The 27,273-nt window shown below is 37.4% G+C and overlaps 1 protein-coding gene across 7 annotated transcripts in view; it reads left to right on the top strand.

Annotated features, from left to right (window-relative positions):
- SWT1 (SWT1 RNA endoribonuclease homolog) overlaps positions 1-27,273 on the top strand; it is a 141,460-nt gene that overhangs the window by 31,829 nt on the left and 82,358 nt on the right. For all 7 annotated transcript variants that reach the window (XR_009210684.1, XM_032137263.2, XM_032137262.2 and 4 more), the window contains 5 exons: positions 1,549-1,642; positions 13,657-13,802; positions 15,690-15,853; positions 17,619-17,757; positions 24,806-24,954. Coding sequence is in view for 6 of the 7 variants with exons in the window: in XM_032137263.2 (XP_031993154.1) it covers positions 1,549-1,642; positions 13,657-13,802; positions 15,690-15,853; positions 17,619-17,757; positions 24,806-24,954 (692 nt within the window). In the remaining variant the exon portion in view is untranslated. The remainder of the gene's footprint in view (positions 1-1,548; positions 1,643-13,656; positions 13,803-15,689; positions 15,854-17,618; positions 17,758-24,805; positions 24,955-27,273) is intronic.

Genomic DNA, 27,273 nt, shown 5'->3' with positions numbered 1-27,273 from the left:
TAGAGACAAGGTCTCACCCTGTCACCCAGGCTGGAGTGCAGTGGCACGATCATAGCTCACTGTAGACTTGAACTCCTGAGCTCAAGCGATCCTCCCTCCTCCGCCTCCTGAGTAGCTGGGACTATAGGACTACAGGAGTGTGCCACGAGCCTGGATAATTTTCTTGTTTTTTTGTAGAGGCAGAGTCTCACCATGTTGCCCAGGCTGATCTTGGAATCCTGACTTTAAGCGATCCCTCTGCCTCAGCCTCTCAAAATGTTGGGATCACAGGCACCACCCACCTGGCCTGCATTATTTTTATAAAAACTGAATTTTTGCTACATGTTTTGAGGCTTAGAGATTGCCAGAGGGTACCCTGTCAGCAAGTGATTAACATTTGTTAGGAATTACTTTTTGTGTTACCTTCCTAGGGCCCATATTTCTTTCTCTTGTATATCTCTAGTTGCACTGCTTTAGAGATTAAGGAAGAGCACACACAGGAAACTAGTTTAGTTGCTGGTAGAACAGTTGCTTATTAGTTCACAGACTTCTTAAGCTGAGAAAATGTTAAGTTACTTATAATCTGTAAGTGACTGAATTGATACTAGAATTCATGGTTTTTGGTTTCTAGTCTGACATTTTAGCCTTCTGATCACATTTCTTTCCTTTGAGTTTACTAATAGCCATATCCTAGACCATTGTAATAGCAAACTAACCACATTAAATCCACAACTGTATGCTATGTAAATTCTAGATTCAGAGTTTTAAAAAAATTATTTTACTTTTTATGTAAAAAGTTTTCTTTCTTTTATACATATATAAAATAAATATATAGGAAATACATATATTTCTTATATATGTATATATAAAATACATATATACTTTTTATTTTTTGAGATGGAGTCTCACTCTGTTGCCCAGCCTGGAGTGCAGTGACACGATCTCAGCTCACTGCAACCTCTGCCTCGCGGGTTCAACTGATTCTCCTGCCTCAGATTCCGAGTAGCTGGGATTACAGGCACCTGTCACAACGTCTGGCTAATTTTTGTATTTTTAGTAGAGACAGGGTTTTACCATGTTGGCCAGGCTGGTCTCAAACTCCTGACCTCAAGTGATCTACCCACCTCGGCCTCCCAAATTGCTGGGATTACAGGTGTGAGCCACTGTGCCCAGCTGAGATATATTTTTTAATAGAGTTTATGAGAGTAGTTTCACGGGAAAATTGCACAAAAGACATCAAGATTTCCCACACACTTCCTGCCCCCACACAAGCATAACTTCCCCATTATCAGTATCCTTCACTGGAGTGGTACCTTTGTTATAGTTGATGAACCTCCATTGACATCATTATCACTCTGAGTACATAGTTTACGTTAGGTTCACTCTTGGTGTTGTACACTCTGTGGATTTGGACAAATGTATAATGACGTGTGTCCACCATCATAGTATCATACCTTAACTACCTTAAATCTCTTAGATATTTTTGTTTTGTAAATACAGCCTAGATTATTTCTGTGGCACCCACATTTCTAGGGTACTTATTGACTGTTGCCTTTACTAAATTTGCAGATGGATTGAGTGATGAGAACAATGATGATCGAGTACTAAAATGCTGTCTCCAGCACCAGGAATTATTCCCTTGTTCTTTTGTTATTCTGTGCACGTGAGTTTCATAGTCATTTGACTTTTCATTTTTAAAAAATAAACCAAATAATTAAAAAAAAATCATACGGTATCCAGCATACCAAGAATCAAAAACATACATAATTTTCCAAATCTGCCAGTAAGCATACCCACTTGTATCTGACAGTCTCATAAGGTGTGAGCACTAGAGGAATGAGATCTCAACTAGATGAAGTTTCATTTCAGTTTAATTTTTATACGATTCAGAAAACTTGAAAAAGCAGGGGAAAAGGCAACTTAACATCCCTCCAAAATAGTTCAAAAATCAGAATCTGACAGGATGAGACAAGAAATTTATTTACTTACTTATTGGTGAGGTGGAGATAGGGTAGTTTATGTTGGAGTTGTGTGCTGGGTGCCTGTTATAGAGTTGCCTGGCTTGGAGTCCTGATCTATCATTTGTCAGCGTTGTGACCCTGGACAAGTTGCTTAACTTAGTTTCCCCATGTGAAATAAACAGGAATAATAATATTACCTGCCTCATGAGATGATTGTATATAATCTGTTAATATACGTAAATGACTTAGAATAGTGCCTAATATATAGTAAGATCTCAGTAAGAGTTTTCTCCCTCCTTCCTCCTTCCCCCTGCTTCTTCCCTCTCTACTAATATTTCCGTAACTTAGTTCAAAGATAAAACTAAGATAATGCTAAACAAAATTTTATTCATCATGTATGACAAAAGGTTCTGAAGGGACGGAAGAGCAATTTTAATTTGCAGTTTTTTTTATCAGTCTACATCATGCTTTGAAACTTGCAGTTTTAATCTGTATTTTATTCACTGCAAAATGAAGTTTTTACAGTTTCATGATCATGCTCAAATTCTTTCTGTGAAATGGAGCTATTATAGAAATCAGTAGCCCTAACATGTTTCTTACAAACATTCTGGTTAGTGTTATTATTTTAGCTATCTTCAAAGATAATGTGATTCCTTTTGCTATTAAAGGAAATATTGGAGCTTTCTATCTATAGGTTTTAAATTATATTTTGATCTAGGACATATTACTTTGGAGTTTGTTGAAGGCTGAAATAGAATTAATATATAAATCATTTTGAATTTGAGATAAATTTGAGAAGTAATTCTTTGTTATGTAATTTTTTTTTAGTTCAGCTTAGAATGAAAATTAAATTGACAAAACTTCATCAATTCTCCATTATTTATACATTCACTGCTTTTTTTGGGATTAACGGATATACTATTTTTTAGTGACTGAAAATTTATAGCCAAACCTTGCTTTTAATTCTGGCATAGTCGTGTTCCAAGTGGTGAGCCTGTTTTTCTCTCTCTGTTTTTTTGGTTGGTTTGTATGCATTTTCTTTAAATAGTGATAATCATGTGTATTGTATAAGTCATACCTACTATTGTGAGGACATTTATATTACTTAAAATGGATGATGATAATGTCAATTGATAGTGATAATAATCGGAAAAACTTTTATAAAACTTATATACTATGCATCATTCTAAGTGCTTACATTTACAGTCCTGAGTCTGGGCCAGCAACACAATTAATATCTCCAATCCATATTGCTTTTCTAAACTCCAGGCTAATATATTCAACTATTTATTTGATAGCTCTTGGATGTTTCATAGACATCTGAAACCTATCATCTCCTTAAATGAACTCTTGAGTTTTTCTTCTCAACTCTTCTACACCTGAATAAAAAGGGTCACCTCCCACCCATTTGCTAAAGCCAGAAACCAGGGAGTAAATTTTGATACCTGCCTTTTCTTCATGATCTATATACAGTGAATTAGCCAGTCCTGTGTGGTCTTCTTTAATTTTATTTTTTAGAAGCAGGGTCTGGCTATGTTGCCCAGGCTGGTCTCAAACTCCTGGGCTCAAGCGATCCTCCTTCCTCAGCCCCTGAGTAGCTGAGGAAATGCACAAATCTAAACTATACAATGTTGACAAATGGATGCACTGGTGTAGCTCACATCCTGTTAATATATAGAACACGTCTGTAACTCTTCTCTCTCTCTTTTTTTTTGAGACAGAGTCTCACTGTGTCACCCAGGCTGGAGTACAGTGGCGCCATCTCGGCTCACTGCAGTCTCCGCCTCTCAGGTTCAAGCGATTCTCCTGTCTCAGCCTCCCAAGAAGCTGGGATTACAGGCGAGTGCCACCACGCCTGACTAATTTTTGTATTTTTAGTTGAGATGGGGTTTTGCCATATTGGTCAGGCTGGTCTCAAACTCCTGACCTCAGATGATCCAGCCACCTCGGCCTCCCAGAGTGCTGTAATTACAGGTATGAGCCACCGCGCCTGGCCCAGAAAATACTCTCTTGCCCTTTTGTGCTCTTTTTTTCTTGTTTCTTAAGGTGGAAACTTAGATCACTTATTTGGTACTGCTATAAATGTCCTCTAAGCACTTCTGCAGTTGTATCCCACAAACTTTAATATGTTGTATTTTCCTTTTCATTCTATTCAATATACTTTATAATTTCCCTTGTGACTGTTTCTCTGACCCATAGGTTATTTAGACGTTTGTTGCCTAATTCTAAGTATTTGCAAAATTTTCAGATACTTTTTTTTTTTTTTTTTACTGAATTGTAGTTTAATTTCTTTGTGAATTGAGAACATAATTTACATGATTTCTGTTCTTTTAAATTTGTTAAAGTTCATTTTGTGGCCAAGAATATGGTCTGTTTCAGTGAATGTTTTCTGTGTATTTGAACAGAATGTGTATTCTGCCCTTATGGGTGGAGTATTCTATAAATTTCAATTAGGTCAGGTTGGTTGATAGTATTCTTCAGGTCTTCTGTAACCTTACTGGCCTACTTTTTCTTTTCTTTTTTTTTTTTCCTTTCTTTTTTTTTTTTTTTTTTTTTTGATGATGGAGTCTCACTCTGTCGCCCAGGCTGGAGTGAAGTGGTGCAATCTTGGCTCACTGCAGCCTCTGCCTCCCGGGTTCAAGCAATTCTCCTGCCTCAGCCTCCGGAGTAGCTGGGACTACAGTTGCACACTGCCACGCCTGGATAATTTTTGTATTTTTAGTAGAGACAGGGTTTCACCATGTTGGCCAGGATGATCTTGATCTCCTGACCTCGTGATCCTCCTGCCTCGGCCTCCCAAAGTGCTGGGATTACAGGCATGAGCCACCTTGCCCAGGCTGGTCGCCTACTTTTTCTATGATGACTGCAAAAGAGGTATTGAAGTCTCCAACTATAATTGTGGATTTGTCTATTTCTCCTTTCAGTTCTATTTGTTTTGCTTCATGTATTGTGAAAGCCACTAAAGCTATGGCTTTCTGTTGTGGTAAAGCCATTGATGAATTGGAGAATTCCCTCAGGCAAAAAGATAGAAACTTGTAGTGAGATGCATATACATCTAAGATTGTTTATGCTTGTCTTCTTGGAGAATTACTTCTTTTATAATTACATAATGTCCTTTTTGGTTCTGACATTGTTCCTGGTTCTAAAGTCTTCTTTGTCTAGTATGAATGCAACTATTCCAACTTTCTTTTGCTTAGTATTTATGTGGTGTATCTTTTTGTATCCTTTTACTTTTAGCCCCTCTATGCCTGTATATTTAAAGTAGGTTTCTTGTAGATATCATATAGTTGGTTCTTTTTTGACCAATCTGACAATTTCTGTCTTTTAAGTGTTAAATTTAGACCATGCACATTTAATTTGTTGGATTAAAATCTACCATTTTGCAAACTATTTGTTTTATTCCATCTGTGCTTTTCTTCCTCTTTCTCTTTTCGATTAATTGTGCATTTTTAATGATACCATTTTGTCCCCATTATTTACTTATTTATACTTTTTTGAAAAAACTTTTTATGGTTGTTTTAGTGTTTACAATATACAGCTTTACTTATTAAAGCCTACCTTCAAATATTGTACTGCTTCACAGGTACCATAAGGATATTGCTGTTGTATATATTGTCCCATAGCTCTTGGATACTTTTTTTTTTTAAAAAGTCTTTTATTATCTTTTTGTTTCAGTTTGGGTAATTTCTTTTGACTTCCCTTCAAGTTTGTTGATTCTTTCCTTGCCTTTGTCAAGTCTATTGACAAGCCTGTTCAAGGCATTCTGCATTTTTTTTACTATGTTTTTTATTGCTAGCATTTCCATTTTATTCTTATGGTTTTCATCTCGGTGAAACTGCTTGATTTTCCTTTCTTCCACCTTTTCCATTAGAGCCTTTAACATATTAATAAAAATTACTTTAAATTTGCTGTCAGATAGCTTCAGTATCTGTGTTGTTCAAGTCTAGTTCTGTTGATTACTTTGACTCTTGGCAGTATGTTGTTTTTCTCTGGGCATACTTTATATGCAGATTTTGGGGCTCACTTGCTCTGTGGTTTCTTTTCTTCAGTTTCTCCCTTAACTTCCTTTTTTTAAAAATTATTATTATACTTTCAGTTCTGGGATACATATGCAGAACGTGCAGGTTTGTTACATAGGTACACACGTGCCATGGTGATTTGCTGCACCCATCAACCTGTTATCTGCATTAAGTATTTCTCCTAATGCTATCCTTCCCCTATCCCTCAACCACCCAACAGGCCCCAGTGTGTGGTGTTCCCCTCCCTGTGTCCATGTGTTCTCATTGTTCAACTCCCACTTATGAGTGAGGACATGCAGTGTGTGGTTTTCTGTTCCTGTGTTAGTTTGCTGAGGATGATGGCTTCCACCATCATCCATGTCCCTGCAAAGGACATGAACTCATCCTTTTTTATGGCTGCATAGTATTCCATGGTGTATATGTGCCACATTTTCTTAATCCAGTCTATCACTGATGGACATTTGGGTTGGTTCCAAGTCTTTGCTATTGAGAATAGTGCTGCAGTGAACATACGTGTGCATGTGTCTTTATAGTAGCATGACTTATAATCCTTTGGGTATATACCCAGTAATGGGATTGCTGGGTCAAATGGTATCTCTGGTTCTAGATGCATGAGGAATCACCACACTGTCTTCCACAGTGGTGAACTAATTTACACTCCCACCAACAGTGTAAAAGTGTTCCTATTTCTCCACATTCTCTCCAGCATCTGTTGTTGCTTGACTTTTTGGTGATTGCCATTCTAACTGGCATGAGATGGTATCTCACTGTGGTTTTGATTTGCATTTCTCTAATAACCAGTAATGATGAGCTTTTTTTCCATATGTTTGTTAACGCATAAACGTCTTCTTTTGAGAAGTGTCTGTTCATATCATTTGCCCACTTTTTGATGGGGTTGTTTTTTTTCTTGTAAATTTGTTTAAGGTCTTTGTCGATTCTGGATATTAGCCCTTTGTCAAATGATAGGTTGCAAAAATTTTCTCACATTCTGTAGGTTGCCTGTTAACCCTGATGATAGTTTCTTTTGCTGTGCAGAAGCCCTTTAGTTTAATTAGATCCCATTTGTCAGTTTTGGCTTTTGTTGCCATTGCTTTTGGTGTTTTAGTCATGAAGTCTTTGCCCATGCGTATGTCTTGAATGGTATTGCCTAGGTTTTCTTCTAGGGTTTTTATGGTTTTAGGTCTTACATTTAAGTTTTTAATCCATCTTGAGTTAATTTTTGTATAAGGTGTAAGGAAGGGTTCCAGTTTCAGTTTTCTGCGTATGGCTAGCCAGTTTTCCCAACACCATTTATTATATAGGGAATCCTCTCCCCATTGCTTGTTTTTGTCAGGTTTGTCAAAGATCAGATGGTGGTAGATGTTATTTCTGAGGCCTCTCTTCTGTTCCATTGGTCTATATCTCTGTTTTGGTACCAGTACCATACTGTTTTTGTTACTGTAGCCTTGTAGTAGAGTTTGAAGTCAGGTAGCGTGATGCCTCCAGCTTTGTTCTTTTTGCTTAGGATTGTCTTGGCTATACGGGCTCTTTCTTTGTTCCTTATGAAATTTAAAGTAGTTTTTCTAATTCTGTGAAGAAAGCCAATGGTAGCTTGATCAGGATAGCATTGAATCAATAAATTACTTTGGGCATTGTGGCCATTTTCACAATATTGATTCTTCCTATCCATGAGCATGGAATGTTTTTCCATTTGTTTGTGTCGTCTCTTATTTCCTTGAGCAGTGGTTTGTAGTTCTCCTTAAAGAGGTCCTTCGCATCCCTTGTAAGTTGTACTCCTAGGTATTTTATTGTCTTTGTAGCAATTGTGAATGGGAGTTCACTCTTGATTTGGCTCGCTGTTTATCGTTTGTTGGTGTATAGGAATGCTTGTGATTTTTGCACATTGATTTTGTATCCTGAGACTTTAGAAAATATTTATATATTTAGAAAATATACAATCATGTCATCTGCAAACAGAGACAATTTGACTTCTTCTCTTTGTATTTGAATACCCTTTATTTCTTTCTGTTTGATTGCCCTGGCCAGAACTTCCAATACTATGTTGAATAGGAGTGGAGAGAGAGGGCATCCTTGTCTTTTGCTGGTTTTCAAAGGCAGTGCTTCCAGCTTTTGCCCATTCAGTGTTGTATTGGCTGTGGGTTTGTCATAAATAGCTCTTAATATTTTGAGATACATTCCATCTCAAACTCGTTCGACTGAGTTTATTGAGAATTTTTGTCATGAAGGGGTGTTGAATTTTATCGAAGGCCTTTTCTACATCTATTGAGATAATCATGTGGTTTTGTCATTGGTTCTGTTTATGTGATGGATTACATTGATTGATTTGCATATGTTGAACCAGCCTTGCATCCCAGGGATGAAGCCGACTTAATCGTGGTGGATAAGCTTTTGATGTGCTGCTGGATTCGGTTTGCTAGTATTTTATTGAGAGGATTTTTGCATTGATGTTCATTGGGGATATTTGTCTGAAATTTTCTTTTTTGTTGTGTCTCTGCCAGCTTTTGGTATCAGGATGATGCTGGCCTCATGCGTTAGGGAGGAGTCCCTCTTTTTCTATTGTTTGTAATAGTTTCAGAAGAAATGGTGCCAGCTTCTCTTTGTTCCTCTAGTAGAATTTGGCTGTGAATCTATCTGGTCCTGGACTTTTTTGATTGGTAAGCTATTAATTGCTGCCTCAATTTCAGAACTTGTTATTGGTCTATTCAGGGATTCAGCTTCTTCCTGATTTAGACTTGGGAGGGTGTATGTGTCCAGGAATTTCTCCATTTTTTCTAGATTTTTCTAGTATATTTGCGTAAAGGTGTTTATAGTATTCTCTGATGGTAGTTTGTATTTCTGTGGAATGGGTGGTGATATCCCCTTTATCATTTTTTTATTGTCTCTCTTTTCTTCTTTATTAGTCTGGCTAGCAGTCTATTTTGTTGATCTTTCAAAAAACCAGCTCCTGGATTCATTGAGTTTTTGAAGGGTTTTTTGTGTCTCTATCTCCTTCAGTTCTGCTGTGATCTTTGTTATTTCTTTTCTTCTGCTAGCTTTTGAATTTGTTTGCTCTTGTTTCTCTACTTCTTTTAATTGTGATGTTAGGGTGTCAATTTTAGATCTTTCCTGCTTTCTCCTGTGTACGTTTAGTGCTATAAATTTCCCTCTAAACACTGCTTTAGCTGTGTCTCAGAGATTCTGTAACATTGTGTCTTTGTTCTCACTGGTTTCAAAGAACTTATTTATTTCTGCCTTCATTTCGTTATTTACCCAGTAGTCATCCAGGAGCAGGTTGTTCAGTTTCCATGACGTTGTGTGGTTTTGAGTGAGTTTCTTAATCCTGAGTTCTAATTTGATTGCACTGTGGTCTGAGAGACTTGTTTGTTATGATTTACATTCTTTTGCATTTGCTGAGGAGTGTTTTACTTCAAATTATGTGGTCGGTTTTAGAATAAGTGCAATGTGCTGAGAAGAATGTATATTCTGTTGATTTGGGGTGGAGAGTTCTGTCTATTAGGTCCACCTGGTCCAGAGCTGAGTTCAAGTCCTGGATATCCTTGTTAGTTTTCTGTCTTGTTGATCTGTCTAATATTGACAGTGGGGTGTTAAAGTCTCCCATTATTATTGTGTCGGGAGTCTATGTCTCTTTGTAGGTCTCTAAGAACTTGCTTTATGAATCTGCTGCTCCTGTATTGGGTGCATATATATTTAGGAAAGTTAGCTCTTCTTGTTGCATTGATTCTTTACCATTAAGTAATGCCTTTCTTTGTCTCTTTTGATCTCTGTTTAAAGCCTGTTTTATCAGAGACCAGGATTGCAACCCCTGCTTTTTTTTTTTTTTTTTGCTTTCCATTTGCTTTGTAAATATTCCTCCATCCCTTTATTTTGAGCCTATGTGTGTCTTTTCACATGAGATTGGGCTCCTGAACACGGCACACTGATGGGTCTTGACTCTTTATCCAGTTTGCTCTGTGTCTTTTAATTGGGGCATTTACCTCGTTTACATTTTTTTTTTTTTTTTTGAGACGAGTCTCACTCTGTCATCCAGCCTGGAGTGCAGTGGTGAGATCTCAGCTCACTGCAGCCTCCGCCTCCTGGGTTCATGCGATTCTCCTGCCTCAGCCTCCTGAGTAGCTGGGATTACAGGCACACACCACCACGCCTGGCTAATTTTTGTATTTTTAGTAGAGACGGTATTTCACCATGTTGGTCAGGCTGGTCTGGAACTCCTGACCTTGTGATCCACCTGCCTTGGCCTCCCAAAGTGCTGGGATTACAGGCATGAGCCACCACGCCTGGCCTAGCCCATTTACATTTAAGGTTAATATTGTTATGTGTGAATTTGATTCTGTCATTATGATGCTAGCTGGTTATTTTGCCCATTAGTTGATGCAGTTTCTTCATAGTGTCGATAGTCTTTTTAATTTGGTATGTTTTTGCAGTGGCTGGTACTGGTTGTTCCTTTCCATATTTAGTGCTTCCTTCAGGACCTCTTGTAAGGGAGGCCTGGTGGTGACAGAATCTCACAGCATTTGCTTGTCTGTAAAGGATTTTATTTCTCCTTCCCTTATGAAGCTTAGTTTGGCTGGATATGAAAGTCTGGATTGAAAATTCTTTAAGATTGTTGAATACTGGCCCCCACTCTCTTCTGGCTTGTAGGATTTCTGCCGAGAGATCTGCTGTTGGTCTGATGGGCTTCCCTTTGTGGGTAACCCGACTTTTCTCTCTGGCTGCCCTTAACATTTTTTCCTTCATTTCAACCTTGGTGAATGTGACAATTATGTGTCTTGGGGTTGCTCTTCTTGAGGAGTATCTTTGTGATGTTCTCTGTATTTTCTGAATTTGAATGCTGGCCTGTCTTGCTAGGTTGGGGAAGTTCTCCTGGATAATATCCTGAAGAGTGTTTTCCAACTTGGTTCCATTCTCCTTGTCATTTTCAAGTACACCAATCAAGTGTAGGTTTGGTCTTTTCACATAGTCCCATATTTCCTGGAGGCTTTGTTCATTCCTTTTCATTCTTTTTTCTCTAATCTTGTCTTCAGGCTTCATTTCATTAAGTTGATCTTCAGTTTGTGATATCCTTTCTTCTGCTTGATCGGTTTGGCTATTAATACTTGTGTATGCTTTACGAAGTTCTCGTGCTGTTTTTTTCAGCTCCATTAGGTCATTTATCTTTTTCTCTAAACTGGTTATTATAGTTAGCAATTCCTCTATTATAGTTAGCAATTCAAGGTTCTTAGCTTCCTTGCATTGAGTTAGAACATGCTCCTTTAGCTCAGAGAAGTTTGCTATTACCCACCTTCTGAAGCCTACTTCTGTCAATTCATCAACTCATTCTGTGTCTAGTTTTGTTCCCTTGCTGGTGAGGAGTTGTGATCCTTTGGAGGAGAAAAGGCATTCTGGTTTTGGAATTTTCAGCCTTTTTGAGCTGGTTTTTCCTCATCTTCATGGATTTATCTACCTTTGTTCTTTGATGTTGGTGACCTTCGGATAGGGTTTCTGTGTGGATGCCCTTTTTGTTGATGTTGATGCTACTCCTTTCTGTTGTTGGTTTTCCTTCTAACAGTCAGACCCCTCTGCTGCAGGTCTGCTGGAGTTTGCTGGAGGTCCACTCCAGACCTTGTTTGCCTGGGTATCACCAGCAGAGGCTGCAGAACAGCAAAGATTGCTGCCTGTTCCTTCCTCTGGAAGCTTCGTCCCAGAGGGGCACCCGCCAGATGCCAGCCGGAGCTCTCCTGTATGAGGTGTCTGTCAACCCCTTTTGGGAGGTGTCTCTTAGTTAGAGGGCACGAGGGTCAAGGACCCACTTGAGGAGGCAGTCTGTCTCTTAGCAGAGCTCGAGTGCTGTTCTGGGAGATCCACTGCTCTCTTCAGAGCCGGCAGGCAGGAACGTTTAAGTCTGCTGAAGCTGTGCCCACAGCCGCCGCTTCCCCCAGGTGCTCTGTCCCAGGGAGATAGGAGTTTTATCTACAAGCTCCTGAGTGGGGCTGCTGCCTTTCTTTCAGAGATGCCCTGCCCAGAGAGGAGGAATCTAGCGAGGCAGTCTGGCTACAGCGGCTTTGGGGCGCTGCGGTGGGCTCTGCCAAGTCTAAACTTCCTGAGGGCTTTGTTTACACTATGAGGGTAAAACTGCCTACTCAAGCTTCAGTAATGGCGATGCCCCTCCCCCCACCAAATTTGAGCCTCTCAGGTTGACTTCAGACTGCTGTGCTGGCAGTAAGAATTTCAAGCCAGTGGATCTTAGCTTGCTAGGCTCGTGAGGCTGGGATCCATGGAGCTAGACCACTTGGCTCCGTGACTTCAGTGCCTCCTTCCAGGGGAGTGAATGGTTCTGTCTCGCTGGTGTTCGGGTGCCACTGAGATATGAAAAAAACCTACTGCAGCTAGCTCAGTGTCTGCCTAAATGGCCGCCCAGTTTTTTGCTTGAAACCCAGGGCCCTAGCGATGTAGGCACTCGAGGGAATCTCCTGGTCTACGGGTTGTGAAGACCATGGGAAAAGTGTAGTGTCTGGGCCGGAGTGCACCGTTCCTCAGGGCACAGTCCCTCACAGCTTCCCTTGGCTAGGGGAGGGGGTTCCCTGACCTCTTGCACTTCCTGGGTGGGTGGATGCCCCACTCTGCTTCAGCCTGCCCTCCGAGGGCTGCACCCTTTGTCTAACCGGTCCCAATGAGATGAGTTGGGTACCTCAGTTGGAAATGCAGAAATCACTTGCCTTCTGCATTGATCTCGCTGGGAGCTGCAGACTGGAGCTGTTCCTATTCAGCCGTCTTGCCAGCTGCCAACCTAGAGCACTCTCTCCCTTAACTTTCCAGCTGCCCTGGTCAACCTTGAACATGGTTCTTTGACATTTCAAGCCACTAATACTTGTCACACTTGATGAATTGGGAAATGCCCTCAGGTAAAAAGAGACTTGTAGTTCTCTCTATGCATTTTCTGTGTCTTCAGGGTAGACTCCCACTCCAGCTTCTGCCTACATTCTGTTGCTCTCTAGTGCCTTCAAATAGTTAATATATATATATATTTTGGTTTAGATTTTATAATTCTCATTCATAGTAGGGTTAGTGTGACCAAACTACTCTGCCATTAACAGAAGCTGGAAGCCTACTGGCCTCTGGAACAATTTAATAAACACAGATATGATCATGTCATTCCCCACTGAAGCCCTTAAATTTCCTGTTTTTTAATGCCCTTGTCTTTCTCTGTAACCTCATAAACTGGTCTCATGCACTATGTTCTAGTCATATTGACTTCTTTCAGCAAACAGCAAATTTGTGCTATTTGTCTTATGCTTAATCTGAGTAAATTTGTACTTGTCTGCCTACTGTAAATTATTTCTCACACATATCTCTCTGTTTATTTCTCTTTGGATAATCACATTCCTGTATTCAAATCCAACTCCCACTTACTGGGTATAACTTTGGACAAGTTACTTAACCTCTTTATACCTCAATTCCCCGTCTGTGAAATGGGGGTAAAGTTAATACTACTCCTACCTCAGAAGTTTGTTGTGAGGATTAAATAGATTTATATATATAAAGCACTTTAGAATGATGCCTAGTACCCAAAGCTGATATTTTTTAAAAAGAGTTGTTATTCTTTCTTAAGGTATAGGCTGAGAATCACTTGCCTCTGACTAGATCTCATGTGTTTCGATTTGCCATGTGGTTTACCTTATAAAAAATATTTTTTCCTCCTAATCCCAACCTCCCAACTTTAGGGATGATAGAAACTTAAGAAACAAAGGCCTAATAAGTGGTGTGAAGTCACTCAGTAAAGAAGAATTGAGTGCAGAGTTATTACACTTATCTCTGAACACAGATGTGTGTCATCAGCCTTGTATTCCTAAGCAACAGTTGAAAGCAGGTATTTTTACTATAAATAATTAGAGATATATCTTATTTTATACACTAAGATTATTTATAACATTAGAATCAATGGTAAATTTTTATTTGTACATTTAAAATAACATCATTTGGAATACTTGCTGGCATGTAAATCATTGAATAAATGGAAGTTATGATGGTAATCCAAAAGAAAACATAATTAACATTATTACCTTCTATATGTACTTTTACAAATTAATTTGATGTTTTTGTCTGCACGCTTACATACATTTTTACATTATAATCACTGTGTACATGCTAATTTGTACCTTGCAGAGTGTACCTTTATTTTTCACCTTCATTTTCTTCAAGTGAAACAGAGTATTCCTTTTAAATTAATAGCAGTTATAGGAGATATTTAGTTGACATAGAGATAATTTTTTAGTTTCTTTTTTAAGTTGGTTTTCTATTTATAACCTTCTATTAATGTGATAAAAACTTGGCTAGCAATAGAGAAACTTGTTGGAATCTAGTAATAGTTTTCTTTTTAAAAATTTTAAACCAATAAGTAAGAAGTAACAGGCCGGGTGCACTGGCTCACACCTGTAATCCCAGCACTTTGGGGGGCCGAGGTGGGTGGATCACCTGAGGAGTTCGAGACCAGCCTGGCCAACATGGAGAAACCCTGTCTGTACTAAAAATACAAAAAAATTCGCCAGGCGTGGTGGCGGGCGCCTGTAATCCCAGCTACTCGGGAGGCTGAGGTGGGAGAATTGCTTGAACCTGAGAGGCGGAGGTTGCAGTGAGCCGAGGTTGTGCCATTGTACTCCAGCCTGGGTAACAAGAGCAAAACTCCATCTCAGGAAAAAAAAAAAAAAAACAAGTAAGGACAATACTATTATTTCATTTTTTTCCACCAGAATAATCTGTTCTGTAGCTTGATATTTGAAGAAATATTATATTAAACCTGACATTATTTATAAGTACGTCCCACCTCTTCCCTCTTTGGGGAAAATGATTATTGAAGTCTCTAATATATGTGCATTTTACATATAATTGTGTAAATAGTCATATATACTACTTATTTACCCTTTTTGGAAATAACGTTTTTGTCATAATATTCAAAATGGCCTTTAAAGGAATAACAGGATATTCTAGTTTACAGTTTTTCAAGGGTAGTGTGCCTTTAGCTGTGTCCACTTTGTAGAGATAAGCCACTTAATATTTTTAATTTTGCCATAAGAAAATTACAGTTGTTTTCAAGTATCTAAAAAGTAGTGTTAATGAAGTGATATCACTTAAAATAATAAAAGCTCCTTTTAAAAGAGGAGGGCATGGAGGTAGTTAAGCTGGAAATTTATTGATGTGGGGTGAGTTTAGAAAAATATTCCATTTTTGCCAGCTACTCGGGGTGCTGAGGCAGGAGGATCGCCTGAACTCAGGAGGCAGAGGTTTCAGTGAGCCGAGATCACGCCACTGCATCCAGCCTGGGCGACAGAGTGAGACTCCGTCTCAAAAGAAAAAAAAAAAAGAAAAATATTCCATTTTTGGAAAAAAAACCCATTTTGATCCATAGTTCTTGGTTTTTTGTTGTGAATAAATCCAAGGCATTCTTGTAACTCTTTTTGGAAAATAATAAAATTCAATTGTAGTTGAAATATCATATACATTTCTTACATTTTTGAGTAAAAATATTATTTGCCTGTTAAAAAGATAAAACATTTGTTAAAGTAATATATTTATTTTGCATCTAAAGCAGCTATAATAGAGATGTTTCTAAATTGTTTTGAAAATAAAATATTGGTTTGTTTTATATATAATTAAAATATATACATAAAATGCTTACTGTTTATGGCAATATACCAATTATATGTATAATAATTACTGTTAGCATTCTAAATAAAGTCTGTAACTATTTGTTTTAAAGAAACAACACCCTTGAAAGAGAGCTATAAGGAAGAATCTACAAATTCTGGACTGTCCATTCTGCTTGAGAGCATTGTATCTGATCTTGAAAAATCTCTTGGAACAGGTTTATCTTCAATATTAGAAACAGAAATGAAAATTGCTTTTGGAAACCTTTGGATGGAGGTGATTAGTTGTACTCTATTAGTTGAAGATTTCTTTTTTATTGCTGAAGATTTGTTATCTTAAGAAATATTACTTGTATAAAATGCATACGCTTCATTGAATAATCTGTATCATGTTACATTTTTCTTCAAGTTTTTCAAATAGTTTTTGACAGTTAAATGATGGACATTTCTTAATGGTTAAGAATATATGTTATTCTTTTTCTTTGAGTAAACATTTATTTTGCATCTGCTGTGTGTCAGATGCACTGTCCCATAGTGCTTAAATTGAATTTAAAAAAACTTACCTATTTAATTTGAGTCAAAATGTCTAATATAAGGAATCTCCCTAGCAATATGTAGTCAGAAAAAGAAGTATATATTTTTGCTTGTGCCATGTAAATGTAAGCATCAGAGTATAAGTTGATTGTATTAGCAAGATATTTTGAATTTTCTTTGGATTCACACCTTTTTAACAATCAGTAAAACTTCAAATTTAATAATAATGGTTTCAAAAGTTCAGTGTTTTTTTGTTTTGTTTTGTTTTGTCTTGAGACTGTGTCTCGCTCTTGTTGCCCAGGCTTGAGTGCAATAGCATGATCTTGGCTCACTGCAACCTCCGCCTCCCAGATTCAAGTGATTCTCCTGCCTCAGCCCCCCAAGCAGCTGGTATTACAGGCATGTGACACCATGCCCAGCTAATTTTTGTATTTTTAGTAGAGATGAGGTTTCACCATGTTTGTCAGGCTGGTCTCAAACTCCTGACCTCAAGTGATCCTTCTGTCTCAGCCTCCCAAAGTGCTGGGATTACGGGCATGAGCATTTATAGCTAGGAGAAACATGATTTCACATTAGTCATAGCTTGTATCTATTCCAGCTGTTCAGTGAGATTCTAATATTTGCCAGAACAGTGCATTTGCTACTTGATTATACTGACAAAGTTGAACCAAAACGATGACGAATCATCAGAAGATACTAGGAGTGTTGATATCTCATAGTAGAGATAAGGAAAGTACTTGTATATATGTGAATGATTCAGAAAAAGAAGTGCTGACATCTTATAGAATTAAATGATCAATGTTTTTAATAGGCATGTCTTTGCAAGAGTGTAGCAAGTGACAATTATAATTGACATCTTTTTTCTTTTTTTTTTGAGATGGAGTTTGGCTGGAGTGTAGTCGCGTGATCTTGGCTCACTGCAACCTCTTCCTTCTGGTTTCAAGCGATTCTCCTGTCTCAACCTTCCAAGTAGCTGGGAATATAGGTGTCTGCCACCACGCCCAGCTAATTTTTGTATTTTTAGTAGATACGGGGTTTCACCATGTTGGCCAGGCTGGTCTCGAACTCCTGACCTTGTGATCCGCCCATGTTGGCCTCCCAAAGTGCTAGGATTACAGGCATGAGCTACTGAACATCTTTTTTCTATATGGATTTTCACCCAGTTATATGAAATAATTAGATTAATTTTCTTATAGTGATGACTGTGTTGACAAGTAGATAGAAGGACCTTTCCTGATAAAACTATGTTTCCTCTGATTAGATCTATGTTTTTCTTTTTTGCACAGTTTCTGAAACTATTAAGATTAATACTAATATGAGTTTTACACCAGCAATTTGCGATAGAATTAGCATTTTAATGTTATGATTGACTTTTCATCTTTTAATTAAAAAAAAATCCAACGAATTATATTTTGCTCAGAAATATATGTAGGAATCCTAAATAGGTACTTTTTAATAATAGGAATAATAAATCTAGAGATGTTAATTTTTTTCTACATACTCTTTAGATCCTGTACCTGAAACCACCATGGACTCTACTACATTTACTACAGTGCTTTAAAAAACATTGGTTGGCTGTATTTGGATTAGTTATGGAAAAGAACTTGCTTTTAACTATTGAGAGCCTATACAAAAATCTCTGTAAAGGTATGACTCTTTTATTTTTCTCTTTAGCAGTGTTGTATTAAGTCAGACTAGCAGATATATTCCCTGGGATGTGAAGATAAATTAATGAAGAATTTGTTAATTAGTTCTTAATCATTTATACTTCTAATTTCTAAAGGTATTTGTGGAAACTGGATGAACAGATGCAGCTCATAGAGCTATGTATTTGTGGAAACTGGATGAATAGATGCAGCTCATAGAGCTTGTGACTGTAAATGGTATTGTTGATATTTCAAAATATTGTAAATATATAATTTTTGATGAAGTTTACCTTGAAAACTTTTAAAACCATGTTTTACAGTCTGTTCAGATACACCAATAGAATTGATTAGACTTTTTTCATTTCTTACAGTGTTTAACACAGACTTTGAGCACATTTCATGTACTAATTTTCAGAATAGTGTGTCAAGGTTTCTATTTAAACTATATGGATAAGGAACAAGAAACCTTTGGCTTTGGTGTATAGTGAATTTTAGAACTGGAAGAGACCACAGTGAACAACTTAGTTGGTTTTTAAACTATATTGAACAGAACTTCTGGCTTCGTGAAGTGCCTCTGCTGCCACAGATGGGTGATGGGAAGATTGAAGGGGAGGCCGGTAGGTGGTGCCTTTGGCCCTCAACCCCAACTTTAGCCAGAGCAGCTTTTAAAAATTATTTATGGAGATTCTATATAGGACTTGGAAAAAAGTTTATCTGCTGTGAGGAAAAAAATGTGAGAAAAACTGATCTAATGTTGTTAAAGCCTATATTTTATGATCAAGGAAACTAGTCTTGAAACAGTAAGTGACTTGTTCAAATAACTAGATTTGTCTTGTTATGCCTTTAAAAGGCAAAGACTGAGCATGGTGGCCCATGCCTGTAATCTCAGCACTTTGGGAGGCCAAGGTGAGTGAATTGCTTGACCCCAGGAGTTCAAGGCCAGCCTGGGCAACATGGCAAAACTCCCTTTCTACAAAAAATACAAAAGTTGGTCAGGTGTGGTGGTGCATGCCTGTAGACCCAGCTACTTGGGAGGCTGAGGTGGGAGGATCATCTGAGCCTGAGAGGTGGAGGTTGCAGTGAGCCAAGATGGTGCCACTGCACTCTGGCCTGGGCAACAGAATGAGACCCTGCCTCAAAAAATATATATATAATATAAAAAAGCAAAGTGTGATTATTATTAAAGGTTCAGTTGGTACTTTGCTTTTTTCAGACTCCTCACATGAAGTGATGTGTTTATTATTTCATATATTAATTATATCCAGCGTACTTCTGAAACGTAACTGTGATGCCTTATAACAACCTGAGTACAAGAGGGCCGTTAAATAATTAAATTATTAAAGGCACGAAGGCCAGATAATGAAGAATAGGAGATGATTAATCATGAATCATATGCAAATCATTATTGCAGCACTTGAGCCCAGATTTTAACCTTAAAATCTTCATAGAAGCTAGGACAAAAAGGAAAAAAAAAATGCATATTCTATGATAGGTGTACCTTGTTCTCTGTCTTTTCCTTGAAGTGTAAAGTCTTTGAAAATGAGTTGTTCTCAGAGGAGTAAAGAGTAGAATAGTGATTACCAGAGGATGGGGAAGGTGCAGTGGTAGGGGATGGTGAGAGATTGAGCAATATAAAAAGCTACAGTTAGGAGGAATAAGTTCTGGTGTTCTGCTGCCTTGTAGGGTGACTAGAATTAACAGTTACATATTGTATATTTCAAAATAGCTGTAAGACAATATTCTTATCACAAAGAAATGATAAATGCTTAAGGTCATAGATATGCTAATTACCCTGATTTAATTGTTACACAATTTATACATATGTCAAAACATCACATTGTACTCATAAATATGTACAATTATTATGTGTCAACCATAAATAAAATAAGTCAATAAATAAATATTTACCCTAGGGGATTTAAACCACCTAGTCATTTCCTTATGTCTCATCCATGGTAGATGTTCGATGAATATCTTTTTTTTTTTTTTTTGATCTCCTAACATGATGAATTTACTCAGGAGTAAGGAAAAAGGATTCTAATCTAGAATGCATAGCTATGGCAAGCCACAGGTGCACCTGAAGAGGAGAGAGTAAGGGAAAGCTTTTATTGGCAAAAAGAAGTTCGTACCAGCTGCTTAAAAACAGAGTTTATTGGTGCCTGAGGCTCAAAGCCAGAGTTGGCATTAGTTCATTGGTGGAGACATTGTTACTGGGCAAAAGTTTTTTCAAGAGTGTCTTATCTGAACTGCTGTAGTCCTAAAGAATGTCTAGTGATAAACCCGGTTTAGAAATATGTGCATACATGCAAGACATGGATCATGAAAAGCATGAGATGCATGAAGGACATAGAGGGATTTCTTGTGGGATTTTTTTAGAAAATCCTTGAGACTGTTGTTATCGCAGAAATGCAAGCATGAGCTCCCCTCCTTCGGGCTATCCTGGCTCCAATTATTTATTTATTTATTTATTTATTATTATACATTAAGCTCTGGGGTACATGTGCAGAACGTGCAGGTTTGTTACATAGGTATACACATGCCATGGGGGTTTGCTGCACCCATCAACCCATTATCTACATTAGGTATTTCTCCTAATGCTATCCACCCTCTAGTCCCCCACCCCCTGACAGGCTCCAGCGTGTGATGTTCCCCTCCCTGTGTCCATGTGTTCTCATTGTTCAGCTCCCACATATGAGTGAGAACATGTGGTGTTTGGTTTTCTGTTCTTGTGTTAGTTTGCTGAGAATGATGGTTTCCACCTTCATCCATGTCCCTGCAAAGGAGACGAATTCATCCTTTTTTATGGCTGCATAGTATTCCATGGTGTATATGTGCCACGTTTTCTTTATCTAGTCTATCATTGATGGGCATTTGAGTTGGTTCCAAGTCTTTGCTATTGTGAACAGTGCCGCAGTAAACATACATATGCATATGTCTTTATGGTAGAATGATTTATAATCCTTTGGGTATATACCCAGTAATGGGATTGCTGGGTCAAATGGTATTTCTAGTTCTAGATCCTTGAGGAATCACCACACTGTCTTCCACAATGGTTGAACTAATTAAAACTCTCACCAACAGTGTAAAAGCATTCCTATTTCTCCACATCCTCTCCAGCATTTGTTGTTTCTTGACTTTTTAATGATCGCGATTCTAACTGGCATGAGATGATATCTCATTGTGCTTTTGATTTGCATTTCTCTAATGACCAGTGATGATGAGCTTTCTTTCGTATGTTTGTTGGCTGCATAAATGTCTTCTTTTGAGAAGTGTCTGTTCATATCCCTCGCCCACTTTTTGATGGGGTTGTTTTTTTCTTGTAAATCTATTTAAGTTCTTTGTTGATTCTGGATATTAGCTATTTGTCAGATAGATAGATTGCAAAAATTTTCTCCCATTCTGTAGGTTGCCTGTTCACTCTGATGATAGTTTCTTTTGTTGTGCAGAAGCACTTTAGTTTAATTAGATCCCATTTGTCAATTTTGGCTTTTGCTGCCATTACTTTTGGTGTTTTAGTCATGAAGTCTTTGCCTATGCCTATGTCCTGGATGGTATTGCCTAGGTTTTCTTCTAGGGTTTTTATGGTTTTAGGTGTTATGTTTAAGTCTTTAATTCATCTTGAGTTAATTTTTTTGTAAGGTGTGAGGAAGGGATCCAGTTTCAGCTTTCTGCATATGGCTGGCCAGTTTTCCTAACACCATTTACCTGGACAAAATTCAACAGCCCTTCAAGCTAAAAACTCTCAAGAAACTAGGTATTGATGGAACGTATCTCAAAATAAATAGCTCTTAAGCTGTGTATGACAAACCCACAGCCAATATCATACTGAATGGGCAAAAGATGGAAGCATTCCCTTTGAAAACCAGCACAGGACAAGGATGCCATCTCTCACCATTCCTATTGAACATAGTATTGGAAGTTCTGGCCAGGGCAATCAGACAAGAGAAACAAATAAAGTGTATTCAGTTAGGAAAAGGGGAAGTCAAATTGTCTCTGTTTGCAGATGACATGATCAATATTTAGAAAACCCCATCATCTCATCCCAAAATCTCCTTAAGCTGATAAGCAACTTCAGCAGAGTCTCAGGATACAAAATCAATGTGCAAAAATCACAAGCATTCCAATAAACCAAGAACAGACAAACAGCCAAATCATGAGTGAACTCCCATTCACAATTGCTACAAAGATAATAAAATACCTAGGAATACAACTTACAAGGGATGTGAAGGTCCTCTTCAAGAACTACAAACCACTGCTCAAGGAAGTAAGAGAGGACACAAACAAATGGAAAAACATTCCATGCTCATGGATAGGAAGAATCAATATTGTGAAAATGGCCATACTGCCCAAAGTAATTTATAGATTCAATGCTATCCTCATCAAGCTACCATTGACTTTCTTCACAGAATTGGAAAAAACTACTTTAAATTTCATATGGAACCTAAAAAGAGCCCACATAGCCAAGACAATCCTAAGCAAAATGAACAAAACTGTAAGCATCACATTACCTGACTTCAAACTCTACTACAAGGCTACAGTAACAAAAACAGCATGGTGCTGGTACTAAAACAGATACATAGACCAGTGGAACTGAACAGAGGCCTCAGCAATAACACCACACATCTACAACCATCCAGATATCTATAAGTTACCAATTTTTTAAGGAATGGCACTTTCCCATCATTGCCTTCAGTTGTAGAAGTTGTTTATTAGGGATATGATTATATGAAGGACAAGGAACAACATAGTGGACATCTCTCCAGAGCAGTTTTATAAAGCATGTAGAACCTTTTTTCGTATCTTTTACCAGGGTCATAATTTAGTTGATCTTTTAAAAGAGAAAGTCCGTAAACTATGTGTGATCTCAAAGTTAGTGTTAAAAATGAGGTGTCTAGTTGCCATCTTCCATCTGTTTTTCCTGGCAGGGGGGTCTGCTCTTAGACGCAGCTGAGAGGTGGTAGATGGCAGCTCTAACTGACATTAAGGAGAGAAGTGAAGATGTGATGACTGTATCTTCTGCTAAAAAATCAGTTTTGTTATCATTATAGTTTATTGGTCTTTGATCTCGAAGAATCTGATGCCTAACATTTAATGAGTTATGAAGACTATGTCGTGGGATTATAAAAGTACCTCTTGCCAGGAGTTCATTGCCAGCGTGGCCAACATAGTGAAACCCTATCTTTACTAAAAATCCAAAAAAATTAGCTGGGCGTGGTGGTGGGTGCCTATAATCCCAGCTACTCGGGAGGCTGAGGGAGGAGAATCACTTGAACCCGGGAGGTGGAGGTTGCAGTCAGCTGAGATTGCGCCATTGCACTCCAGCCTGGGCAACAACAGTGAAACTGTGTTTCAAAAAAAAAAAAAAAAAGTACTTCTTGCTCTAAGATAATTTTGAATTAGAAAAATCACAGTTTATGTTCTTGTGTACTATCTTTTAATAATACCTTCAGCTGTTGAGTTATATATTTGTTTAACTTCAGAATACCAAGCATGTATCCTTAGATTAGTTCATAGAAAATTGTGTGGAAGATGACTAGTAACTTTTATGACTTTGTTACCCATATTAGCTTTAAATAATTATTGGCCTTATATAACCATTAGACTATTTCATTCATGTAGATTTCTTTTTGTTGTGTCTGTATACTGGATTTATTATTGTTATTACCGTTTTCCTCATAATCTTAGGAACTTTTGTAAGACAGAAATAAAATGATTAATTCATATACGTAAGCCTCATTAAACATACCTTACATTGGAAAAGCACCCTTAAAAGAAGTTGTGTCCAATTATATCTTCCTCAGGGGATTTACGTAGTTCATCACATCTACGGTCTGTCCCGTGTATAGCATCTCTTATTACCCACAGGAATTTAAACTAGTCATTGGCTTTAAAAAGAAATGAAAGTTTTCCTGTAAGGAAATACATTGGCTTACTTTATTTTTTTTTTTATATTTTTGGATAAAGGAGAAGCCAGAGGCTTGGCTATAACCATTACATTAGATTAGAGTTTCTGAATATTGTGGAATTAATTATTAAGATATAGTTTTTATTTCACTTGACGCTTCAGGATTTCACAAGCAAGTTCTTGTGTAAGTGATACAGAGGAACTCCTTGTTGTTTTTTAAACTCATAGTGCCATTGAACAGCCATGCTGATGTTTCAGAATACAATAGTCTCTGAAACTGTGAACATTAAAACAAAAAGTAAACAACAGTATAGCATGGTTATTTTGAAAACTGTTAGGTAGCATTCTGCTTTAATAATGGAAATAATTTTTTCTGTTCTGAGTTTTATGACATTAGTTACTTAATTTTATTGTTTATAACTTCTGAAATTTTTGAAATTATTGTCACCAGCTTTCCCAACTCATTTGAGAAGTTAGTGTAATTAGGTTTTGTTCCTTGAGATAAAATTGTTATACCTTTAAATTATTGTTTGTAGATTTTCTCACTTTTAATTTACAGGAAAAAAATTCTGCAGGCTTCTTTTGCTGTTGCCCAAACTTTTTTTCTCTCCTAAAGTTGTGTTGTACATATAGAGATAACTCATTGTTTTCAATAAACATAGTATTAAGTTTCATGTAATGGAGTTGAAGATAAATCACTATGTAGATAGCTGAGGTGATGATGAGAGGTACCATATATAGCTGACATGCTTACCAGTATAGTCTGAGTCTTCTGATCTCTCCATAGTACTCTTACTTGAAATCACCTCAGCATTGAAATCTGTGGTTTGACTTGTTTCTTTGGTGATTTTCTCTTTTTTCTGGGGAGTGTAATATTCTTTAACTTTACTTTTACTTTGAAGTTGACCATGCTGAGAGAACTCCTGAAATCTGAATTCAGAATACCAGAATCAACTCAAAGGACTTTATCTATAACTAAATCTATTTAATTATTGCTTTTTGTACCAGAGGGATAACTTAGGAGTGGCATATAGGTGTAAATGTATATACTGTTCTTAAATTTCAAAATTAATACTAGTGTTCCAAAGACATTTTTATGATACTCATTCTTCCATATTTTTCTGTCTCAATTTTCTGTTACCAGCTAATAAGGCAGTGGATTTTACAACAGTCAAATTCTTGCTTCAGGATTCTAGAATTTTGTTACATGCTTTCAGTACAAGGTCAAATTATGATGGTATTCTTCCACAGACCTTTGCTCAAGTAAACAACCTCCTTCAGACATTTGCAGAGGTAAGATGCCTTTGGAATGCCAGTTAGAGTAGCTAATTATATATGTTCTGAAAGTGTGTTTAGCAGACAACAGTAGGTAAAGGATAATTTAATTCTAACTTATTCTAACATACTAAAGGCATTAAGTAAATGTTAAGTGAATTGAATAGAGATTAAGCTACTCTTACAAGTTATAAAACCCATACCTCCTTTTATGGAAGGAGTGTCACAGCAGTTGTTCTTATTTTATATTATTTTCACTTATGGATGGAAGAAAGCTATGCATGCTATTTGACTGTTCATTTACAGTGCCTTAGGCCAGTGGATCTCACATACATCAAAAATACCTAGGAAATTGTAAACATGCAGATGTCAAGACTCTCTGAAACCCTACTGAATCTATTTTTTGACAGTGTTACTTGATAATGTTGTTGTCCTTGTTTTACTTTTTATTTTGAAATAATTTCAAACTTATAAAATGGTTGCAAGAGCAGTACAAAGAATTCCCATATATATTATTTACCCTGATTCTCCAAATGTTAATATTTTATGACATTTGCTTTATTGTTTTCTTTCTCTACCTACCCACCTGTCTGTCTGTCCATCTATCTATCTATATTTTTTTCTGAGCTATTTGATAGTATATTGCAGATAGGATGCCCTTTTTCCCCTAGGTGCTCTTTTTCCCCAAGATATTTCCATATGTATTTTCTAAAAATAAGGATATCCTGTGTAACTACAGTATAATTAATCATGAAATTAACATTGATACAATAGTTATCTGTGAACCTTATCCAAACTTTGCTAATTTGTGAAGTTTTTAACAAGTTTCATGTAATTCTTATGCAGCCATCTTAGCTGATGCCTTTTTATCTCTTTTAAACTTAACTCTCTAATTTTTGTCCCCAGTCATACAGTCTTCTAATTTTTTATTTTTTATTTTTTTGACACAAGGTTTAACTCTGTCACCCTGGCACGATCAGGGCTCACTGCAACCTCCACCTACTGGGCTTAAGTGATTCTCCCACGTCAGCCCCCCGAATAGCTGGGTCTACAGGCATGGCGCCACCACACCTGGCTAATTGTTCATATTTTTAGTAGAGGCGGAGTTATGCCCTAATACCCAGGCTGGTCTTGACTCCTGGTCTCAAGCAATCCTCCTGCCTCAGACTCCCAAAATGTTGGGAATACAGGTGTGAGGTACTGTGCCTGGCCTCTAATTTCACGTCTAGAAAAATCTGAAAGTTTTATCTAGCATAAACAGCTCAAAAAACCTCAGTTATCACTACTACTAAAAGAGATACTAATGGAACTTTTATCTAGTATAGATGTTATGTTCTCTTTTTTCTCTGAGGAACTGAGTTGTCCAGGTTTTTCTCATTGATTTTTCATAGTCAGATAGGTCCCCTACCTATGAAGTAATCAAAGGATTAGATGATACTAACATTAATCATAGTCGATGAGGAAAGCACTTCCTTGCTAAGAGAATACTTACTTCATGGAGTAAAGGAAGCAGCTTTTTAAATAAACTGAGTGGAAATATGTGATCATTCTTGAGGAAAGAATTTGTTTAAGGGGTGAAATGATCTTTTGGTTTGAGATGACCAAAACATTGGTAGTTTTATTTTTTTAATGGCAAGTGTGATTTTTAGAACTATTAGTAGGAAAAAATGGGCCTAGGGATTTAGAGGGTTATAGCATGAGTATTGTACCTTGATTGTGTTGGAAAAGATGTGTTCTCCTTTCCCGTCACAAAATTGAGTCCTAAATCATATCCTTAGTGAACAAAATGTAGTGAACAGATTGAAAGTGCAGGATACTTAAAGTCTTAACAGTCTTTTAATTAAGATTGTTGAGAATAAAACAAAATTTAGGATTTATTGAAATAAAAATAATAATGTTTAGTTTTTAACCGTCTTCATTGATAAAATCCTATAGATGGGAGGTACCATGAAAATATGATGTTAAAATTTTGTGCTGTCAGGTAATGATATGCCTACTACGTATATGTTGCCCATTGCATACTTAAAGCTATTGACTTGACTGGGCATGGTGGTTCATGCCTGTAATCCCAGCACTTTGGGAGGCTGAGTTGGGTGGATCACCTGAGGGCAGCAGTTCAAGACCAGCCTGGCCAACATGGCAAAACCCTGTCTCTACTAAAAATACAAAAATTAGCCAGGCATGGTGGAACACACCTGTAGTCCCAGCTACTTGGGAGGATGAGGCAGGAGAATTGCCTGAACCCAGGAGGCAGAGGTTGCAGTGAGCTGAGATCGTGCCACTGCACTCCAGCCTGGGAGACAGAGCAAGACTTCATTTCAAAAAAAAAAAAAAAAA

This window comes from Hylobates moloch, unplaced genomic scaffold, assembly GCF_009828535.3.
Source record: "Hylobates moloch isolate HMO894 unplaced genomic scaffold, HMol_V3 SCAFFOLD_18, whole genome shotgun sequence".
Classification (NCBI taxonomy): Eukaryota; Metazoa; Chordata; class Mammalia; order Primates; family Hylobatidae; genus Hylobates; species Hylobates moloch.
This window is presented reverse-complemented; position numbering and strand designations above follow the sequence as displayed.